The sequence below is a fragment of the Chrysemys picta genome, chromosome 19 (genome assembly GCF_011386835.1).
Source record: "Chrysemys picta bellii isolate R12L10 chromosome 19, ASM1138683v2, whole genome shotgun sequence".
NCBI classification, from domain to species: Eukaryota; Metazoa; Chordata; order Testudines; family Emydidae; genus Chrysemys; species Chrysemys picta.
Window position 1 is genome coordinate 11899277 of NC_088809.1, and position 22358 is coordinate 11921634.

General features: G+C 39.9%; 1 protein-coding gene across 7 annotated transcripts in view; it reads right to left on the minus strand.

Annotated features, from left to right (window-relative positions):
• Positions 1 to 5413: 5413 nt before the first annotated feature.
• The window catches only part of KIAA0753 (KIAA0753 ortholog), a 31079-nt gene continuing 14134 nt past the window's right edge, over positions 5414 to 22358 (minus strand). For 6 of the 7 annotated variants that reach the window (XM_008178869.4, XM_008178866.4, XM_008178868.4 and 3 more), the window contains 9 exons: positions 20761 to 20877; positions 17758 to 17847; positions 17515 to 17602; positions 17184 to 17267; positions 16081 to 16251; positions 14936 to 15017; positions 10410 to 10530; positions 9986 to 10213; positions 5414 to 7439 (listed from right to left, as the gene is read on the minus strand). In XM_008178869.4, the coding sequence (XP_008177091.2) occupies positions 7322 to 7439; positions 9986 to 10213; positions 10410 to 10530; positions 14936 to 15017; positions 16081 to 16251; positions 17184 to 17267; positions 17515 to 17602; positions 17758 to 17847; positions 20761 to 20877 (1099 nt within the window). In that variant the 3' untranslated portion in view covers positions 5414 to 7321. The remainder of the gene's footprint in view (positions 7440 to 9985; positions 10214 to 10409; positions 10531 to 14935; positions 15018 to 16080; positions 16252 to 17183; positions 17268 to 17514; positions 17603 to 17757; positions 17848 to 20760; positions 20878 to 22358) is intronic. The other variant, XM_042857820.2, reaches the window with a different exon arrangement.

Sequence of the window (22358 nt, forward strand, 5' to 3'; positions counted from 1 at the left end):
CATCATCAGTAATAATGATACTAAGCAGTACTCACCTACATTCACCAGGGGTATTTCTTGCTACTTTTTGCAGCACTCAGCACCTTCCAATCTTGTTGTACAGAGATGAAAATTAAGGGACGTCCCTTGTAACAAGGGACTGTTGGCAACCTGAGTTTAGAATAAAATTCTATAAACTCTGCCACCCTGACCTACAATCACAATTAATACACAAAGATCCTAGAGATGTTATTATAGCTGGGAAATTGGTAGACCACTATGTAGATAGTTGCTTGGGTTTGATAGAAAACCTATTAGGGAAGGGAAAGGGTCAGGGGAGTGGGACTGGGCCCAGAGGAAAGGGAAGCCACCTCCAAGAAGTCGTGGGACAGGTGGGGCAAAGTAGTTTTCCATACGTGGCCAGCAGGGACACTTTGCCCACTCAGGCCCAATGCGGTGCTGGAAAGGCCAGCTGCACCCAGGGCTGGTGCAAGGAAGTTTCGCGCCCTAGGCGAAACTTCCACCTTGTGCCATCCCCCAGCCCTGCGGCAGCTCCCTGCCCTGAGGCACACCCCCCCACCGCGGCAGCTTCCTCCCCCCCCCAGGGGAGCCGTGTGGCAGCTCCCCACCCCAGCTCACCTCTGCTCCGCCTCCTCCCTGAGCACGCCGCCCCCACTCTAATTCTCCTCCCCTCCCAGGCTTGCAGCGCCAAACAGCTGATTGGCGCTGCAAGCCTGGGAGGCGGGAGAAGTGGAGCGGCGACCGCGCGCTCGGGGAAGGGGTGTATGAACGCTGTAAAAAAAAAAAAATTGGCGCCCCCAAATCTTGGCGCCCCAGGCAACCGCCTAGTTTGCCTAAATGGTAGCACTGGCCCTGGCTGCACCTCAACCTCAGAGTTAACTGTGTGACTGAATCTCCGGAGGGAGGGAGTCACACAGCCAGCCTGCCGATGGTGTAATATGTTCCTGCTGAACTATTCACATCCCAAACCACTGCCCACATGTCTGGCTGCACCATGCTGGGTGCAGAACCAGCAGAACACCAGTGGGAGCAGCCAGTGGTAGTCAATGAGGAGACATTCATTGGCTGGAGAGATACAGGGACTCCTCAAACTATAGTTAAGCCTCATGTTGTGAAACCCCCATCAAATGCTCTGCAGGTGTGAAACTGGAGTTAAAGTTTCTAGTGTAGACGCCTTTGCTCTACCTACAGCACAGATTTCTACACAGGAAAGGTCAGGGATTCCGGCTGTAGGTGTTGTAGCTGTGGCCTGGCTTGAAAAGAGGGAGCAATTGGTGCCCATTGCCTAACTAATAGCCGGGCAACAAGCAATTGAGGATAATATTGTTCAGGCAGTAGAAATACGATGGTGTGCTGTATCAGAGGAGGTGAGCTTGCACCACAGGGCCGGCTCTAGGATTTTTGCTGTCCCGAGCAAAAAAAAAAAAAAAAAAAAAAAAAAACCCTCAGAGAGCGCAACTGCGGAAGGAAAAAAAAAACCCCACCCAGAATGCCACCCCTGGAATTGTGCCGCCCCAAGCACTTGCCTCATTTGCTGGTGCCTAGAGCTGGTCCTGTGCACCACCTCATTCATGCTTTAAGCCTAATATTAATAGTGGTTCAAATGAGTACCCCCCACAGTGCTCTTGAAAATGTGGGTAATAAACTTGAAAAAGAAAGCACAGAAAGACAGAAATATAATGCAAATGAAATGAATGCTAATATAAAAAGCAGGGGAAGGTAGGTGAGGCCTGGGCCTGACATGAGTAATTAACACATGGAAGGTGGCCTCATTTTTTGGAAGAGGGGATTAGGGAAGGAAATAAATCATTAGGTTGAAAACAAAATGTTTGTGCTAAATAAGGTAAGTGAATAGGTCAGTCGACTGAGACGACAGAATATCTGAGCCAACTAAGATAAGAAGGAAAACACGCAGGGAGCTATTTACGATGAACTAGATAAACAAGGGATACATAAGAAAGGAAAGATGAGGTAAAGAGGAAGTCGAATCATGGACAGTGCGTGGTCAGCATGGGCTGCACAGGGATTGGCTTCTTCAAAGCCAATCCAAAAATGTGTAATGCAATGTATAGTAAATGCAATAAAATGTGTAATGTATATAAAGGGAAAGGGTTTTTGTATAACTTTGGCGCGGTGGTGTGCCGTGCATCCACTCCCCAGTTAAAGTCTGATCAACTCAGGGTGGCACTGCTGTATGCTAAAGATACCTGAGTGACTAAGGCCGAAGTCAAACTGCATTCTTGGAAAGCAGAGTGGAAAGAGGTCTCGGAGGGAATCCCAGCAGTCAGATATGTCAGATATTTCATATTCTTTGCTTTTGGGGAGTAATATTCTGGCTTTAAAAGCATAAGGGGTTAATCAGACCCCCCCCCCCCCGAGTTAGTCCCTTGACGGTCTGGACCTGTGTTAGCCAAAATGCAATGGGGCAACTCAGAGGGAGGAGGGGAGATACAAGTGCAGTTACCCTGAAACTGAGACATACATATGACAGAACTTGCAATTTCAAATTTAATGTTTTAAATCTTTTAGAGTCAGCTCTTGCCCAGGAGTTCCAGATAAACAAGGCAGATAAACATAGGGCAGCCTTCCTGATGTGCCATAGTGCATAAAAGCCCCACTCCTGAATCAGGGTCCTATTGTGCTAGGTGCTGTACAAACAGACAAAAAGACAGTGGCAGCCCCAAAGAGTTTAGAATGTAAGATAACAGATGGATACAGATAAACAGGGGAGCACAGGAAAACAATGAGCTCCTCTGATCTCAGTCCCCCACACTTGCTTCTTTAGCCCCATACTCTCAGAACAGATCATTACTCTAGAATGTAAGTGGAATCTAGTACTCAAGACTGGTTGCAGGGAGGAAGGCTGGTTTCGGGGAGGGGGGGCAGGAGGAACATGTACTGTAACTATTCAGTAACTACTTCAAGGAAAGCAGTCAAAAGGCGCACACACACACACGCACGCACCGCCCCCCCAAAAAGTCATGATCCTGGAGTAATATGGAGACAGATCAATGAACCCAGTCTTGCTCCCATAGCCATCAAGGCAATGCTCCGATTGACTTTAAAGGAAACAGAAGTGGACCCAACATCTGTGGGAAGCACTGGCAGAACACACACGGTTGCTACCTCACGCCCAGAAACCCACTGATTTAATGTCTACAGTTAAATATTTAGAGTGAATTGTACTTATTTTCACAAGGGGTGGAGGAGCCACTTAGAGAACACAAATGAGCAGTAACATCTTCGGGGGCCTCTTTCCAGGTTTCTCAGGAGTGGCCCCTTTGCTCACTTCGAGCCATATGACGGCTAGCAAACACCCCCCCCCAACCCTTTGCCGAGGGCTGCCACCTGTCCAGGTTTCCCCAGGGTTGTCCCTTTTTTTGAGATGACTGTCCCAGGCAATCTGTAAGGGGGCTCCGGCCACACTGCCAGCCGTCCAGTTTTATGGGCTCAGGATCATCCTGGATCTCTTGGGTTTGTCTTGTACCTCAGAGATGGCAAACCTACTGCCATACCTCCCCTCTCCCCCTTCGAGTCGCTCCTCTAATGCTCCCATTTCTCTGACAGGCCTGTAAACCTGAGTCCTCCCTCAACCACATAGTAACGAAATAAATATATGTCAAGGGTCAACCCTCTGGTGAGAGCACCCCATAGCACCCAGGCATGACTAAACAGCGTTTCTACCTCTCCGTTGCTCCTGCTGGACGTCCGGGAGTCCCCTTCCTCTTCTGACAACCCAGCCCTCCAGGCAGGTCATGCACCGTGGTTTCCCCCCTTCAGGGTATCGAACTCCTACCTCCAAAACAGATAAATCAAGTCACAGTCACACTGACGTGGGGCCCTCGTTCCTGGCATCCCTGCAACATAGACCACTCAGTCAATAGTAGCTCAGATATTTCCCGCTCTGACTGACTCCCTGCCCCAGTCTCTTATTTCAGGCTCCTCACAGCACGTCTCAACTCCGTGCTGGCTCATTTTCAGGCTCTGTTCCAGGTTTTTGTGTCACCTCAGGTTGTGTAGCTTCCCTCAGGCTTCCCACTAAGCCCAGAGCCTCAGCCACCTACCACCAGGGCCTCTCTGCTTCGGGGCTGGCAGTAGGACTCCCTCACTGTCAGGTCTCACGGCTTCAGGGCTGGCACTCTCACTCCTCAGTAGTCTGAGGCCTGCCCTCACAGACACCCCCTCAGGTGTACCACAGCAATCCCAATTAAGACCTATGCCACCCCCCCCCCCACCCCCCATTGCCAGGTGTCTCCAGGCTGTTCTAATTAAGACCCTGATTCATTAACCCTTTCCTGAGTCCTGTTCCTTCTAAATAAAGTCCCTGGCAGGGGGAGGCCTGTGCTGTGACTTTTTTTTTTTTTTTTTTTAAACAGAACCCTTCAGACACATCCTTAGCGCCACTGCTCTGGCCTGCATTTGGTCTCTAGCCCTGCCCCTGCAGACTTACGCACATGCTTAACTTTAAAGGTAGCGTGTATAGTCCCCTGGACATCAATAGGGCTACTCATCAGGTATAAAGTTAAGCACATGCATAAGTCTTTGCAGGACTGGGAACTATATGTTGTCCATTTAGGATCCACTTACATCAATGGGATTTCCTCATGCAGAGTGGCTACAGGTTGAGGGGCTTATATTTCTCAGCAGGGGCCTCTTGAGTCTATACTGTAGTTAGCATGCAAGGCACTCTACTAATAAAAATTACATGGACAGTAACATCCCTCAGTATTGTATTACGAAAGGCAGGAAGGTGCTACCTTTCAAGGCCTTACGCCTGTATGGGTCCAAGGTTGAAGGCAGCACGCTGGTGCCAGCACACCATTCCTCCCAGGATCAGAGCTCACAGAAGCATCATCAGATTAAATATACAGTTAGTGTCACAAAGCCTAGTGGGAATTTATGCAGGGAGAAAATGAAGCTACTTTTGGACAGATTAGTAAGTTAGTAAGGGCCAAATTGTGGGCCAGCCACAAGGGTGGCACAAGATACTCTCTCAAACCCCTGCTGGCAACCCCCCTCACAGCTAGCAGTGGGAGAAGAGAAGTAGCCTCGGTGTGCAGGTGGCGGCTCTACATCCCCAAGGCCCCTAGATGTTACAACAGATATAGACCTAACACTACTATACTCCTTCCCAGGAACGAGGGGGGGGGGGGGAGGAGTAGGGAGACTGACCTTGGAGGCACAATCTCCTGCCCAAGCCGCTCTAGTGGTAGTGTAACAATGCTCTTCCTATATGTGGTATAAGGCCATAAATGTGATGATTCAACCCTCTATTAGCATCTCTTTTTCTGACTGTAAAGATTAGGATGGCAGAAATGAAGAGCATTTTCTTAGCAGGGAATGCAAACATGTCATTCATTATTTATAATAAACATGGGATTTAGATCCAAATTATTCTAAATTAAAGAAAATCCTCAATCAATAGAGTTTATTTGAAAACAATTCAAATATTTGAAAATACTGTTGCACATATACACTGCTGGTTTCGTGAACCCAGAATTTTTTAAAATTAATCTCTCTATACATTTTGAAAAAGGTACCAGTTAGCTGTATTTTGTTTTAAATTACAAAACCACATGGAATCCACCAAATAAAGAGTACATTGATATAAATAAATGTCATCAAAACAAATCACAAAACACAAATTACATACTTTAATAAAAACACTTTGGGGGTTGGGTTTTTGTTTATTTTATTTATTTTTACAAAAATGTGTTTTGACTTGCAAAAAATATAAATCTCGATATATTGGAAAATGATGCTATAATGGGTTAAACATTATTGCACAAAAGGAATTTGTCACAGTAAATAGCATTCACATGTTTTGACCCATGAGTTTTATCATATACCCTTTTTTCTTGTTGTTTGTCCTCCGGACATATATTACCAAAACTCAACACAGGACATTGATTATTTGAAACTAACAAATGAGCCCAATATAAAAGAGCCAGGAATGTGGGTTATTCTATTTATTTTTATTGCACAATAAAAATATGGGGATAAGCCACAATTCTGTGCAATACCATCTCAACACAAATCAATAAAAGCAAGGACATTTTACAAGTCTCACACTCCATCCCTAACCTGCGACTGAGTCTAAAGTATTCAGGTACATATCATACACACCATACCCCCACAACACTAAGAACAACTATGAGAAGTAAGGAAGACGCTGGAATGCCCTAGATGGTTTGATGTCACAATTTTGGAGCTGAATCCCGCATTCCTTGTTTATGCATAATTCTTATTGACTTTAATGGGCATTTTAAGTGAATAAAGAATGCAGGATTGGGTCTTTAAATGGAGCTGCTGTTAGATGAATGGTATTGTTTTAGGTTACTATTAAAAAAAGGGGGGGTGGGGGGGAACGGAAGAAAAACCTGTAGCAATTTTTTTTTTTTTTTTTTTTAAGAAAAAAGTTAAGTCTTGTCTGTATGGACTGTTAAATGTTAATGCAGATATGCATAGTGCTTTAAAATATTCAAGAGGGTTGCAATAGTACAGCAGCACAAGTTTTCTTGCAAATAAATTGAGCCATTTCTAGCTATTGTTCAAAATATCCACTTAATGCTGTGACATGAGGATCACTCCTCTGGATTATTGCATCTAGTCCAAAAACCAGCTAACAAGACTGTGAAGAATGTTAATGCAGTTGTCAGACAAAATAAACAGCATCTTTCTTGTGTGATACTGGAAACACTGAAGGCAAATCAAACAGCATTTACTCTTTCGCATCAGCATTTTCAATTTGGGTTTTAGACGCATATGAAATAATACTTTGTATTTCCAGCGCACCTTTCAGAGGAGCTCAAAGTGCATTCTGAACAATAATTGATTGATTAAGCCCCACAACGCTCTGGTGAGGTAAATAAGGAGCATTACAAAGGAGGAAAGTAAGGCATGGAGTGGTTAAGTGACTTGCCCAAATCACTGAGAGTTCTGGGTTCCGTCCCCAGATCTGTTAACTTCCAATGCTTTGCTCGTACCACTAGATCACACAAGTGAACAACTAATCACAGATGTACAGAAGGATTGATAATGGCTCTGCACACACATGTAAACCTTATTGTTAAATGTTTACTTCTCTTATAGTCAAACATTTTTTCAGCACCTTTATTACACTGAAATCTAAAAAGGAAAGCATCTTTATTATAATTTTTAAAAACCCCAAGAGGAATCCCTTCCGAATTTCATCCATACATTGAGCAAATTCTTCCATGTGCTCAGTAAGAACAAAGATACTGAAAAAAACCTAAGCACCCAATATGCTTGGTAGGCTGGGATTTGACATTCCATTAGCTGATGGCAGATTTAAAAGCGTTTACTCTGTGGGCTGCAAGAACTCAGAAGTGAACACAGCTTCTGCATAATCCTCACATACATCCTGCAGCTCTGCTGCCACATCACATAAGGCTTCTTCTGTCAGTTCTTCTGCAAGGCTAAAGGAGAGAAAAGAAAGTTTAAAAGCCAAGGATAGAATCCTGGGGTTTGTACAAACGAACCCAAATATGCAGCAATCATTTCGTCCATTTATATCAATGCTCTGATCTCAAAAGAGAAATGTTTGTATTTCTTTCCACCTTATTATATATATTTACTATGGGGAAAACTCTTGTACTACAGAACCATCCTGTTTATGCCTAAGTTTTGTGGAGCATCTGAAATTTTTGCATCTATCAGCTTTCTGATAAAAGAGAGGTGAATACATGGTGTGCATGGAGGATTGGGGAATGTGACCAACCTTCCATTAACTGGTGTATTTTTTTCCTTTTTAAAAATGTTAGATGCAAACATTCTGCTTTGTACAGAAAGATTTAACATACTCGGGACCTGATGCATTCAAGTCAATGGAAAGACTCCCACTGATTTTAATGGTCATTGGATCAGCCCCTTCTAAAAGCAAGGATGTTTACAGGGGAGCAGGGGGATCAGAGGTTTTAACTCAGGAGAACTCAGGTCAACAGAAGACTTCATAGTGTTTCAGCATTTGAGAAATTCAGGTCTTTGCTGGCCTGTTTAAAATTTCTCCTTCTCAGAGTCTTACGTTTGCTGCAATAATACTAAGAAAATTAACTTTTCTGTGTCTCTAATACAGAGCAAAGCAGTTTCTTCTAAATGTTTACTGATACATGTAATGGTTGACAAGTTTTATAGGGCCCTCTGATGGTAAAACATTCACCAAACAGTGCTGTGAATTGGATTACATTTTTAGTTTGATTTCAAATCCTATTACAATACATGCATAAGCAGAGCTGCAATTCAGCTGCAAGAAGGAAGGACTCATTTTCATTTTGTCCTTTTGCCAGTCATGAAGAGGGGCCAGTGTTTGAGCTACTGAGGCTCACACCAATGCCAATTACGAACACTCTATTGGAGCTGATAAGGATAGTGCTGAAACATGCTCAGGGATGTGTTAGCGGTCCATTCTAACCTGCCTCGGGTTATAGTGACCAGTCCAAGGTCATTCAATTCTTGCTCACATAGGCCCCATTCCAGCAAAGCACAGAAGCATATCTGAACTTTAAGCATGTGAGTGGTCCTATTAAAATCAAAGGCACTGATCCGGCAGACACTGGTGTTGAGGCTTAATTTTACTACAGTAAGCCTGTTGATTTCAATGGGACTAGTAGAGGTAATACTATGAAGCATTTGCTTAAGTGTCTGTAGGATCAGGGCCATAGAGACTACACACATGCTTAGAAAGTTAATCCCATGTTTATGTGCTTTGCTGGAGCGGTGCCTTGATCACAACACAGACTTATTGGTAGTTGATTTTTGAATGACGCCATTCACAGACTGAAAATAAATTCTGGGGAGAAATGGCAGAACTTTTTGCTGGACATTCATTGAGGCATGCTTAGGAAATGATAACAGATAACATTGTTTACTTGCTGAACCTGTTACTTAGCAAACCAAAAATGCTTATTCAAACTTCGCTGGTGGGATGGCTATTTTTTATTTATACTGTAACCTTTCAGCCTCCACCTCCCTCCTCATTTAGCAGCCGTGGAGAGAATGAATAAACATTTTTTCTTTGCTAAGGAATGAGCAGCAAATAGTCAGTTATTTATTACTTTGCCTCTTGTTTGCATTGCAGAGGACTAAGTGGTGACCCAGCTATGCCATACACTATTTATATACCTAGCAATGTACTCTACAAAATATTTCCTTTTTCGAATCTCTTCTTCAGTGAAATTTACAATAAGGCAGCTGCCATTTTAAAGTATTTCTCTTGTTATTCCAAAAACAGCACCATCCAGCCCCTCCTTTGTGAAAATTAAAGGTTGCCAATGTGTTCTCTGCTACTTTTAATACCTTGATTGACTTTTTATTAATAAATGTATAAAAAGCTTGTTCCTTCCTTCCACCCATCATTGGCCTGGCTGTTCTTTTACAGCTAGCAAGGCAAGGTTTGCTTTTTAATCAAATGGCAAAAGACAATCATGTTGTTAAATAGTCTCAGTTGAATGGATCAAGGCTCTCCAGAGCAGGTTCTCCAAACTTACCACTGGGACTTGCATAAAGACAGAAGTGGATAAGGAAAGCAGAAGGTGTAAATTTCCACATACAGTTTTCTACAGCAATAAGAGCAGATTTTCACAAAATGATGTGAAGTGGAAACAGAATTACACACCCCTCTGGCTTAGACTCCTTTAGATAGTCTAAACCAATCTATATTTCACACAGATGACAGAGCTGGCTCTGTGGTACTGCTGTATGCTATAGAAAGACGTGAAAAATAAATTGCTCTTCTAAGATATTCTGCTATCACTCCCTTTAATTTTCTATGAACACTTTAAAGGTCCACAAGCATCAAGGATCATTGAGAAACAACGCAGTAGTTACTGTCTTAAGTTTTCTGGCTTTCAATTCAGAATTTAAACTGCCCATTTTTCCCCTGTGTGTTTCTAAGTAAGGACAGAAAGACAGGTCTGGAACTGACACATTTACTTCACAAAATCAAACACATCAATAGTTCATGTACCTCTCAGCAATGCGCCATGGATTGAAGTGCCCTACTGCCTCATGAGAAATAAGTTTCAGGTGCTGCTCATATCTATTGTTATAATCAAGGATGTTCTGGAGCATACGCTTTGGAACAGAGAGAAAAACACAGCGCTCCTTCTGCTGAGATATATTGCGAGTCAAGGGCTGCCAAATGTCATTTCCAGTCTCCAATTTCTCTTCCACCTCCCCATCTTCTTCAATAGCACTGGAAACACAAAAAAACAGTCAAACCAGAACTTCTTGGTTTTAATGTCCTTTTCCACATGACCTAAAGCCACAAAGCCTCTTTAAATAACACTCCCTGGGGCATTTACTCTTAATGGAAAACATATTATATATATATATATATCCACAGTGAAAGCACATGAGCATTTTAGTTTATGACCAAATTCTCTACTCACTTTCCATCAAAAGGTCTTTCAAATACAATATCCACTTGTGACTCTTTGTGTCCTATCAATTTGGTTATTTGGATTGGATGAGGAGACACAGGCCTTTTCTCTATTGATGCATTTTCTCTTTCTAGAAGGAAGAGAACAACATTAAAAAAATGTTTCTTTGGGAGAGAAAAATCTAACAATGTAGACAAGTCCCCACCATAAGCATAGCTCCCTTCCAAAGTTAAGTCCTTTGGAGAAATGAAGAAAAATGTTACCCATGATGAGCCTCTAAGCTACAAATTTAAGGGGGTACTTTCAAAAGAACCAAATGTTTCAAACGCGAGCACTGTAGAATATGTCACTTTTAGTACAACTCATTGAGTATTTCTAAAGCGGTGATAGGAAACATTACATTACTTGGCAACCAATCTATTGAGATTGGCAGTAAATGGAGAGGACAAATGAAACTAAAACAATTGGGCCCAGATCCTCACCTGGTGTAAAATGGCATAGCTCCTAAGAAGTCACTATGGGCCCAAGCTTCCTCCCAGAAAATTCAAGGGCAAATCTCCCACTGGTGCAGGATCAACCCCTATATGGTCAGGTGCTTAGCTGGTATAAATTGATATAACTCAACAGACTTACACTAGCTGAAGACCTGACCCTATATTGAAACTAAAGTGGAGAGAGAAATCACGAGCCAAATTCCTCCCTATTGCTACTTGGCTGAGGCAAGTGGGGCTACAACCAGGATCAATATGTGTGGGAAATAGTAGGAGTGTTTGTCTGGAAAGCTAACTTTCTTTAGCAAACAGCTTCCTGCTAACATCCCTCAGGTTCTCTCTTCACCCAGTTAAAAAGCTCTTCTGATATGAAGAGCTACAGTAGAACCTCAGAGTTACGAACTGAGCAGTCAACCACACACCTCATTTGGAACTGGAAGTACGCAATCAGGCAGCAGAGACAAAAAAAAAAAAAAAAAGCAAATACAGCACAGTACTGTGTTAAATGTAAACTACTAAAAAAAAATAAAGGGAAAGCAGCATTTTTCTTCTGTATAGTAAAGTTTCAAAGCTGTATTAAGTCAATGATCATTTGTAAACTTTTGAAAGAACAACCATAATGTTTTGTTCAGAGTTACGAACAACCTCCATTCCCGCGGTGTTGGCAACTCTGAAGTTCTACTGTACAGTATCAGTCTGGGCAATTATATTATTTTTTTTACTCTATTACTGAGAAGTAAGGAGGAAAATATTTGTGAATGTTCAATTAAAATCTTTGAGGTGATTTTTTTTTTTAAAAGAAAGATTAAGAACTCATGATAGAAGCACATTGGGCAGTATACTCTGATGTAAAGAAAATGTAGCAATTCAGGGTTAAACCATAGATCAGGGGTCGGCAACCTTGCAGAAGTGGTGTGCTGAGGCTTCATTTATTCACTCTGATTTAAGGTTTCACGTGCCAGTCATACATTTTAACATTTTTAGAAGGTCTCTTTCTATAAGTCTATAATATATAACTAAACTATTGTTGTACGTAAAGTAAATTAGGTGTTTAAAATGTTTAAGAAGCTTCATTTAAAATTAAATTAAAATGCAGAGCTCCCCGGACCAGTGGCCAAGACCCGGGCAGCATGAGTGCCACTGAAAATCAGCTCGCGTGCTGCCTTTGACATGTGTGCCATAGGTTGTCTACCCCTGCCATAGATCGATCTATGGACAAGAACTGAGAATTCGACTTTTTCCTAAACAAATTTAACTCCATTATTTTTATAACTTTTCCATCATTTGATTTATGTGAAAGAATGAGTGGGGCAAAAAATCTGTACACTTAATGACTAATTTAACAGTGTTCTTTGCATTGACAGAAAACCTACACTGACAGCCAATGCATCGACTTGTTCACTGCTGCATGGACATGATATATACCTGACAGATCTATGGAATCGGAGCCATTTAAATTGCTTGATTTATTTATTTATTTTTAAAAAGGAGGGAGGAGAAGAGCCAATATGACAATAAATATTCATTTGTTCCTTCCTGGGGAAGAATCGTTAGATAAATCAAGTGAGAGTGTTTTGCTGTGTTTTACAGATATAGTCTCAGACTGTGAACTCTGAACTTTTCTACTACTAGAAATAATATTTTTATATGCTGGAGTGGAGTGAGAAGGATTATTGCTAGGGTATATAGAGGGAACTGGATTCCCTTGCAACAGCATAAATTAATCCATGGTCAAATGAACCCATACAAAATACTCTCTCTCTCCAGTTTTGGCTTTGTTCTCTAAAGTGCAGGGGGATTTACAGGCTTTGAAATTGATTTCTCAATCACAATGGCAACAGATGCGTCTTCAAGAGGTATCAAAAGAGGTTTAATGAAGTGGCTCTAGTAATTGCTCAGTCTGAGGATGAAGAGGTGTTACACATGGATCTAACAACAGAACGGTTATTCTACAAATCACACTAAACAACTGTAGTTTGTGTGTATCCCTCTCGGAAGTGGACTCCTTTCCCTGTCAGAATCCCTAATCCAAATTAGAGCCAGGAGCTGTATTTGTTCACAAAGTAGGTGGCTTCAGAGAAGTTCAAGATAAAGTTCATCCACTCAAAGAGCACGTTGCATAATATATGGCATGGGTCAGGATCTCATTCTTCTCCCCAATGTTTGAAACTACAGAAAGACTAAAGTCAAGTGTTGGCGCATTCAGAAGTTAAGCATGCTTTGAGGAGGCAAACTAGATCTTTCTGGAGTATGACTAAGAATGTCTGAGCTAAAATGTGAACTTGAACATTTGACAGATTGCCTTCTTGGAGGATCACAGAAAACAGAGTGCTGAGAACTCATTCTCCATCACTTGAAGTCTTTAAATCAAGACTGGATCTCTTTCGACCTGTGTGAGCTATAGCGCTTCATGTGCTTGGCGGAGAAATTATTGGGTGAGGTTCTTTGGCCTGTGTTTGGCATGAGGTGAGACTAGAGGATCATAATGGTCCCTTCTGACCTTGAAATGTGTGAATCATTGAGAATTCTGAAACAGATTAGCAAAGAGGAAAGAAGAGAGAAAAAGTGATTTATCCAGGTCTGTGCTTTTTAATTCTTTTTTTTTAAAACTTTGTGTTTACACTTGCATCTATATGTTATTTTTATTTTTTCCTTGTCCTTTCTGGCAATGGTGTACGAAAAAGGAGGCCAAAGGAATAAAAGAAAATCCACCAATTAAGCTTCAGAAAAGGGAGGCAGACTCAGTTACAAATGGATCAATAGAAAAGAAGTGAAAATAATTAGAAATAAGCAAGCAGAAGTCAGAAAAGACAAATAGAGAAATAAAGTTGAAGGTGGTCAGTAAATCCACTATATCTTATATTTTTGGAGAGATCCAATGGAAACTCTGCAAGATTCACATTTACAAAGAAGGGATGAGGTCACAGAATATACAAAAATGTTGAGAACCAACGTTTAAACAAAACATCCTCTCTGGTTTGGGACTACATACAAGACGTTTTATATTTCTATATACTATATATATACACACACACACACACAATATATATAATATATACTATATACTATATTTCTGGTAAATTAGAAGGGGGTTAAAACCAGGGTTTAGAATAGAAAGAGTACCTCAATTATGAAGTCATTATCACGACTCCATAGTGGAGCAGTGCTAACCAGACTTATCTTGATCCCCACACTGCCGCCTCCTCCTACTCCCCACCCACCCAGCGTAACTGATATGTGTTATAACAACAGGGTAAATTCCTATCTTCCATGCCATGTTAGCACAATATTACACAGTGTGGGAGGGGTTGGGAAAGAGTGCCTGGAGAAACCATCGTATAATAGGGATCGCCACACCTTTTACACACTGGAGAGATGGGCTCTGTTCTTGTTCAAATTAGGCTGGAATGGAGAGAGTGTTAGGGCCAGGACCTGAGGCAAAACACATGCTATTGTAGCTCATAGGTGGTGGTTACTATTGCTGAGTTGGGGGAGGACTGGAGGAACCTATTTCCTAAGATGTTGTGCGTGGCAGATTGCAAGTTTCACCCACACTGAGAAGAAGAACGGGAAAGAATATCGGTGCTACTAAGAAAAAAAATCAATTATATTTTTGTCAAAGAATAACTGGAAGAAAGAAGAAACCAAACTTCACTTAAATCAACATCAAACATCCCCTGTTAAGACTCAGGCCCTAGTCCTGCAACTGGATCGCACAGGCAGACTCTTGCATCCAAACACTGCTTCAGTGACTTCAATCAGATCCATTCAAATAAAGCCAATTGTAAGATTGGTACTTTAGCTTGCAAGCTTCTCAGTTAGCCTCTCCTGCTTTCAGATATTAATTTTTAAAGCAACAGTTTGTAAACATTCCTTTTGATATAGTGTTTGTAACATACTTAAGTCCAAATGGTGCTATTTGATTAATATGATCAAATCCAATCTACTAATTTTGGTTAGGAGATGTTAACATTTAAGAGATAGAGACTGCAGCAAAAATAAGTTGTATTTAAAAAAAAAAAAAAAAAAAAAGCCAACACTTACCCCTTTTCTCTTCCTGTGCCCAGAACTCCGAATCAGCATAGACAATCTGATTAAATCTCCTGCGAACCACATCTTGGTATCTCTTTTTTTAAAAATGTACAAAATTAATCAACCAACAGATATTTAATCAGTTCAACTGTACTGGGTGATAACTTGACGGAAAAGCAAACAATGACCCATTTTGATAATGTTATAAATCTCCCCCCACCTCCCCATACCCTTCTTAAATATAATAGAGACAGAAAAAATAATCTTCGTGGAAATATCTTGATTGAAGTACAGCACTGTAAGTCAATTGATTGCAGGATTTGAGCCATAGGATGTACAAACATTTAATACCATGAATAGTCCCACTGAAATCAATGGGGCTACTCACAGCAATAAATTTTACCAAGTGCATAAGTATTTGCAGGACCAGGGCCTATGGCCAGTCTGTAAGTCCCCTTACCTTTACTTGCAATGTAGCTGTACTTTTAATGTAGCTATTTTTACAGATATTCATCTTCAATTGCTTTGAGTAGCTTCTGGTTCCAGTCTCATTTCTACTTTCTTGCTATATGAAATTGACCATAACTTGGAGATACAGCAGTTTAGCTTACACACTATGGAACATCTTGTAAACCCCTTACTCTCATTGGTGAGCAGTTACTCAGAAGAGTAGTTCCATTGACTTCAATAACTCATCTCATTCTAAAGGAGACACCGCAGGGAGCAGCACTAGCACCATTCTTGGACTTTCTCTCGCTTATGTAGTTAGATAGCCCCTATATCTGTAGTATCTGAGACCTTACAATTATGGTCATTGTGCAGATGAGGAACTGAGACACAGAAACACATGAAGTGTGATGGAGCAGGAAACCCATGTCTTCCAACTCCAAAGTTAGCCCCTTAATCACTGGACTATCCTTACTCTTATTCCTTGATCACTGGTCCAGTACAGACTCAGAGGGAAAGTGTCACATATAGAATCAACAGTTCTACTTTCTGTTACATGTAGACACTCCTTCAAGAGCTTTCGTCCAAGTTCTGACCCAGTAAAACCTTGCTTAAAAAAAAAAAAGAATGTACCGGCTCAGGTTGTAAGGTATGGACAGATGCACAAGGTGACAATGTTGCAAACAACTAGCACTTAGACATTTGCTTACTTCGATTTCTTCCATTCTTTGCAGCATTGTTTCCAGACTAGGACTGTCATGCATGGCTACAGCCTCAGCTTGCATCTTCTTGTGTTGCTCCATATTCCAGAGTTCCTGAGCTGTATCTTCCAAAAGATCATCCAATAACTTCTCACTCAGCATATCTGCATTGGATGCAGCCTATAGATACAAAAACCCCAAAACAAACATTTATTTTTATTTATATACACATATACACATACATTTGAACTGGCTTCCTCGGTGTATGTCTATAATTCAAATTTCTAAAAGCAGTGATTAGCTTTGATAAATGGGCTGTCATTTCTTTCAACTGCTTCCTTTAATGCAAATCTAATTACATTCTTAATACTTTTCTTTCACACAGACAGTAAGCCAAGCTAGTAAAATTAATTCAGCATGTACAGGACACTATAAAAATGTATCACGCAAGCCAATGCGAATTGAGGGAGCTCAGCATGCTGAAGGATCAGGCCCTCAAATTTAAGACAGTTGATCCACTCACTCCCCAAATTCAGAGATCCTGTAGGAATCCACAGAACTAGAACTAAAACACAATCATGCAAACACTTACAGACATGCTTAGCTTTACTCGTGTGTGTTTGTAGGATCAGAGCCAAAGTAAATCTCAATTATGTCTTCTTAGCGTGACCATTTAGCTGGATAACTTTGCTCTAACAGGGCTATTTTCCTAGCTATACCGTTCTATATCTCAATTACTTTTTCTAATGTTTCCTTAGAGTGTGAAATATTTTGGATCAGATACGATTCATAGAAAGGATGTCGATAATAGTCTTATATACTAATTTTCTGAAAATGATTTTGCTTTTTTAAAAAACACTTAATATCCATTTTCTCCATGTTTAATGAATTCACACTTTCTATATTTAAAACATGATAGCTCATCAATGGAAAAAAACGTTTGTATAATCAACACCCTAATTAAAAGAGGTCATTCTATTTAGTTTCCATTGGCATAAGCTACAGTTTAGGAAATCAAATCTAATGTCCTATCCTTTTCATGTCATGTACAAGAGAAAACATCATCATGCATTTTGAACAGCTTTACTCCATTATATCCAAACAGAACATACTTTTTCAGCAGCCTGGGATGACAGTTTGTTTATAAACGAAGAATCCTTCAAACGAGTGTTTGTTTCCAAAGAAAGATTGACTTTCTAATGAAACAGAAATATGTTAATGTTTATAAAATACTTTTTATATCGTATTAGCACAAATTAATTATGTTGAGAAGAAAAATATTCTGCAAATGAATGTCTAAAACTGTTTGGACTGGGTGAAAAATTTTGCACATGTTTTTTGCTAATCAAATTAAGGCGACCTGCCATTTGCTTTCCCCATAACAAATGTTTTCTAAATCTAAGAGACTCTTCAAAATGTCAGCATAAGCTTTGATTGCACTACCTGTGCTTTATCCAAGAGAGGTTCCAAACGCTCCCGAACTGCTTTCTCCACCTTGTCTGCCAGCTGTGTAGGAGAAGCACCTTCTAACCTATTTAAACAAACAAACAAACAAAAGTGATGATGCATTTTAGTGAAAATCTGATGAGACAAAAGAACATAAACCCACTTTAAGAAAACAGGGCCACATGAGAGATTTGCTACCAAATTTGCTTCTTGCATGACCCCTTTAAACTGGATAATTACCTCAATTTTTGTATTTTCTCCATTTCTTCTCTACTAAATTCCGTTAGTTCCTTCGTTCTTCTTGAAGTTTCTGCATCAAGCCAAGCTAGTCTTCAGAAATAAAACAGCAAGACAGAAGTTAAGAAAATAAAATGCATGTTTGCATAGACTATCTAATGAAATGATGTAAATTCAAGGTAAATGAAAACCTCCACAAAGAATCAACAATGAGAAGTTAAATATGTTAAGTTTAAGGCAAGGAAAATCTTTGTTCTGTCTCCCAGAACATCTTTAAGTGAAACTTTGTTTCAGAGGCAGAGTTGTTTAGTGGACACAGCACAGATGTGGAAGTTGAAAAACCTGGATTCTAAACCCTGCTCTAACATTGACAGCGTATGACCTCTGTTGTGGTTTTGGTCCACCCTAAAAGATGGATAATAACATTTATGTACCTCACAGCAGTGTTAAGAGCCTTAATCAATTAATATTTGTGGAACAATAAGTTCCAGAGATGGCATGAAAGTGATAGGTATTATTATTACTTTCAAATACATAATGATGGGCCTTCTTTTGTCCCTATAATTCCTCAGCTTTCCTAACACACTCTTTTCATTAAATATTATAGTAGACATGGTACAGAAGATTCTGACACATCTTGCACCAACTAGGTATGTTAAGAACAGATTAGAAATTTTAATCCTTAGGCCAAGATTTTCAAAAGGGACAAGTGATTTTGGGGGCCTCAACTGTTGAGAGCCAAAGTTGAGTCCCCTTAAAAGCAGACAATGTCAGAAAGTGCTGAATACCTGCCCCCTGAAAATCCTTTAAGGTGTCTCATATTGGGCAACCAAAAAAATCATTAGGCATATTTGAAAATCTTGACCTTAATTTCCTTATTGTGGTGGGCTAAATTCACATATTCAAGATTACTTTAACCTAGTTGGTATGTTAATTGCAAAACCCAGTTTGGATTTCTTCCATGCTTATTTAAAATTTAAAGGATGTTTAATGGTGTTTGCACCATGGTACTAAGCAAGCTGCGATCTCTGTATGCCAAACCCCAAACCTTGTTTAACACTGTTTAATGTTGGACTGTGACTGGGTTTTATTTAAAAAAACCCACTTTGGACCCATATATTCCATCTAATACAACATTTTTGGCACTGCAATGTGGAGCCTAAAGGGTTAATACATGCTCTGAAACTTGCATCTTGGCAAACAAACGATTTAAAAGTTAGTTTAAAATAAAAGTTTTTTTTTAAATTCTTAAATGTGTTGAGCTTGTTTGAGGTAAGCATGAAAAGCAAACTATTAATATTTTAGCTTTAAAACAATTAATCTCTGTATTTTTAAGTTATTAATTGTTTAATCATCTTTTTAACAAATGCTTTTGGTTTCTTTTTATTCTTTTATTTTGAGGTTTGCAGTTTGTGTGATTAGTAATCATTTTGCTGATTTAAAGAAAAGGTATTTAAGAAAAAGCAAAAAAAGAGGTAAAATTAAGTGTTTTAAATTGTTGAAGGTTAAGACATTTACTGAAATAACATCTTGGATAACCCTCTTGTTCACAAAATGCTAGCTTAATTCAGGGCTGCTACTGCATTGACTATGTATTTAATTTCAAACCAACAGAACCAAGGGCTGCTGCAACACCAAACTTTGTGATTTTTGTTGTTGTTTTATGTTTTTGCAGTGTTTTTCCCCATTGTTTTGTTTATGAAGTGTTTTTCCTTTGTTGTTTTTGCAGTTTTCTGGTGGTTTTGTTTTTTATGTCAATTATTTTTGTTATTGTTCTCTGCATTTAAGACAGCACTGTGCTAGTGTTGCAGGTTAGACTCCCAGATGGGTTAAGTTGCCATAATGCCAATGTTGTCCTCACAAATATCAAGAGTAAAACAGGTGGGCAACTTCTGTCAGACTAAAAATGCCTCTGAATTTAACGCCTTTGCGTGTTGCAAACGTCTCAGGAACGCAAAAGTGGCTCCAAAACAACATAACTTTGTTGCTTCTTTTTAAAGGAGGCAACACACCTGGGTAAGAATGCCATCAGGGCTGAAGTTTTTCCCCCCCGAGTAAGTAAGCTTAACCACTAGTGCATAAAATTTTCATGGTTTATGTAAATGAACAGCTTTAATTGTGTAAGTGGCAAAAGAGGGGGTGAGTTTTGCCATGCTTACCCATTCTGGGCTCACAGCCAAAGAAGAGATAAGAAATGGGTTGTTTCTAAACATCTTAGAAACAACTTAAAACTGCTGCATTTGAAGTTTTCTTTTAGCTACAAATGAAATGAGTTGTAAATTCTTAAGCTATGTCAATATCTGAAAGGTTTAATTGTAACTTTTGCAATATCTGATCAAGTAAGATTTGCAAATCTCAATTTTGTGATAAGGAATTTTCAAACCTTAAATTATAACCAAGCACCTTTTTCTTTTCTTTTTTTCTATATCCTTAAACTTTGTAACTGATTTTATGAACAAGCATCCAATCTTAGATTGAATTGTTTCATAAAGAGCGTTATGTTCTGATAATTAGGCCTACAAATTTACTCTAATTGTGAGCTCAACTGTAAAAAGTATGTGAAAGTTCATAAGATGTCACAATAATCTATAACAAATGTTGATGGGAAAAGGTACAAAAGAGGCAAAAAAACTGAATCAGTCCAAACAAGAAGGTGTACTGAGGTGTACTGAGAGCGAATGAGAGTGTAAGGCCCTTTACCTCCAATCAGGCTGGTAGGGAATGAGCTGCAAGCCTAACTTGATTCCTTCCTGGAGTGGCGGGAGAAAGAAAGTGGAGAGACTCCTCCTATTCCCTCACAAGATGATGACTCCGTGGTTCCCATAGGACGGTTTAAAAAAAGTGGTGTGGTTTAGCCCTTTGTATGAAGAAGTGGCCTTAATTCAGTTTTTGCCTGACTAAAAAGCGTTAACTGTTTTACCCTCAAAATGTAATTAAGAAAAGATATATTTAGAAAAATAATATATTATTGTTTGCGTTACTGGATAAAGGATATCCAAGGCCAACCTGAGAGCTTCTTTTTCAATGGCTCCTAAGCGTCCTTCTTCAGTTCCCTCTTTCTGCAAAGCTGACTGTTCTCTGCTGGAAGCTTTGGGACTAGCATTCATGTATCCCCAAGGAGCACTGTGAATGAGGAAAAATTTATTTATTTTTTATATATATATCTGAGATCCCTTTCCCACTTTCCTAACAAGAAAGATGTCTGTTCATAGCAGGCAAAATTATTATACCAAAAACTGACTCAGTTAGGCCTCAGTCCTGCAAGAACTTGCACACATTTCAGTTTACTCACATCAGTAACCCCACTGAAGTGAAGGGGTGGAGGCATACTCTCAAATTTAAGCATGTGTGAAAGAGTTTGCAAGACCGGGACCTGAGTTAAAAAAAAAATGGACATTAACATGAGAAGTCTGGTAACATTAGCCTTGAATTTCTTCCCTTTTCTCAACATAGGGCCTGCAATGGGCTCCATGCAGAAGCAGAGTTATGCCCACATGGAACCCACTGCAGGATCAGGGTCCTAGTTACTTTAATGTGTTGTAGCTATCACTTGTTCACAGAAGTCTAGCTAACATTTTTTAAATAGTAGAAAAGAGAAATAAATTCAAAGACTCAAATTTAAGTTGTAACAGAACTTGCCCTGCCATGTTAGGATCTACTTTTCAAAAGCTTATCTCATATTCATTCTATCAAATTCTAAATTAAACTTCAAATAATTTATATCAATTAAAAATATGACGACTATTTAAAACATGCATTTAAAAAAAATGGTTTTCTATACCAAATCAATTATTCAAGCATTTATTCCTGGACCCTGCAATGAATCAACAAACATTGCTTGTTAATCTGTAATGTGTAAGAACATGAGAATGGCCATATTGGGTCAAACCAATGATCCATCTGGCCCAGTATCCTGTCTTCCAATAGTGGCTGGGGCCAGATGCTTCAGAGGGAATGAACAGAACAGGGCTATTTCAAGTGATCCATTCCTTGTTGTTCAGTCCCTGCTTCTGGCAGTAACCGGTTGTTTCCTATCTTGTATTCAATTATTGATCCATGAGAGGACCTTCCCTCTTATCCCATGACTGCTTAGTTTGCTTATGACTCTGATGAGGAACCTTGTCAAAAGCTTTATGAAAGTCCAAGTACACTATATCCAGTGGATCACCCTTGTACACATGTTCCTTGACCCCCTTCAGAAAATTGTAGTAGATTGTGGAGGCATGATTTCCCTTGACAAAAGCTGTTTAAACTCTTCTCCCTCACGCCCCCCCCCCCACCCTCAACACATTGTGTTCATCTATGTATCTGATCATTCTGATCTTTACCATAGTTTCAATCAATCTGCCTGGTATTGAAGTTAGATTTACCGATCTACAATTGCAAGTATGGCCTTTGGAGCTTTTTTTAAAAAAAATTGTCATTACATTAGCTATCGTCCAGTCCTCTGATAGAAAGGCTGATTTCAGTGATAGGTTATATACCACTGTTAGTAGTTCTACAATTTCATATCGGAGTTCCTTCAGAACTCTTGGGAGAATATCATCTGGTCCTGGTGTCTTATTACTGTTTAATTAATCAATTTATTCCAAAACCTCCTCTAC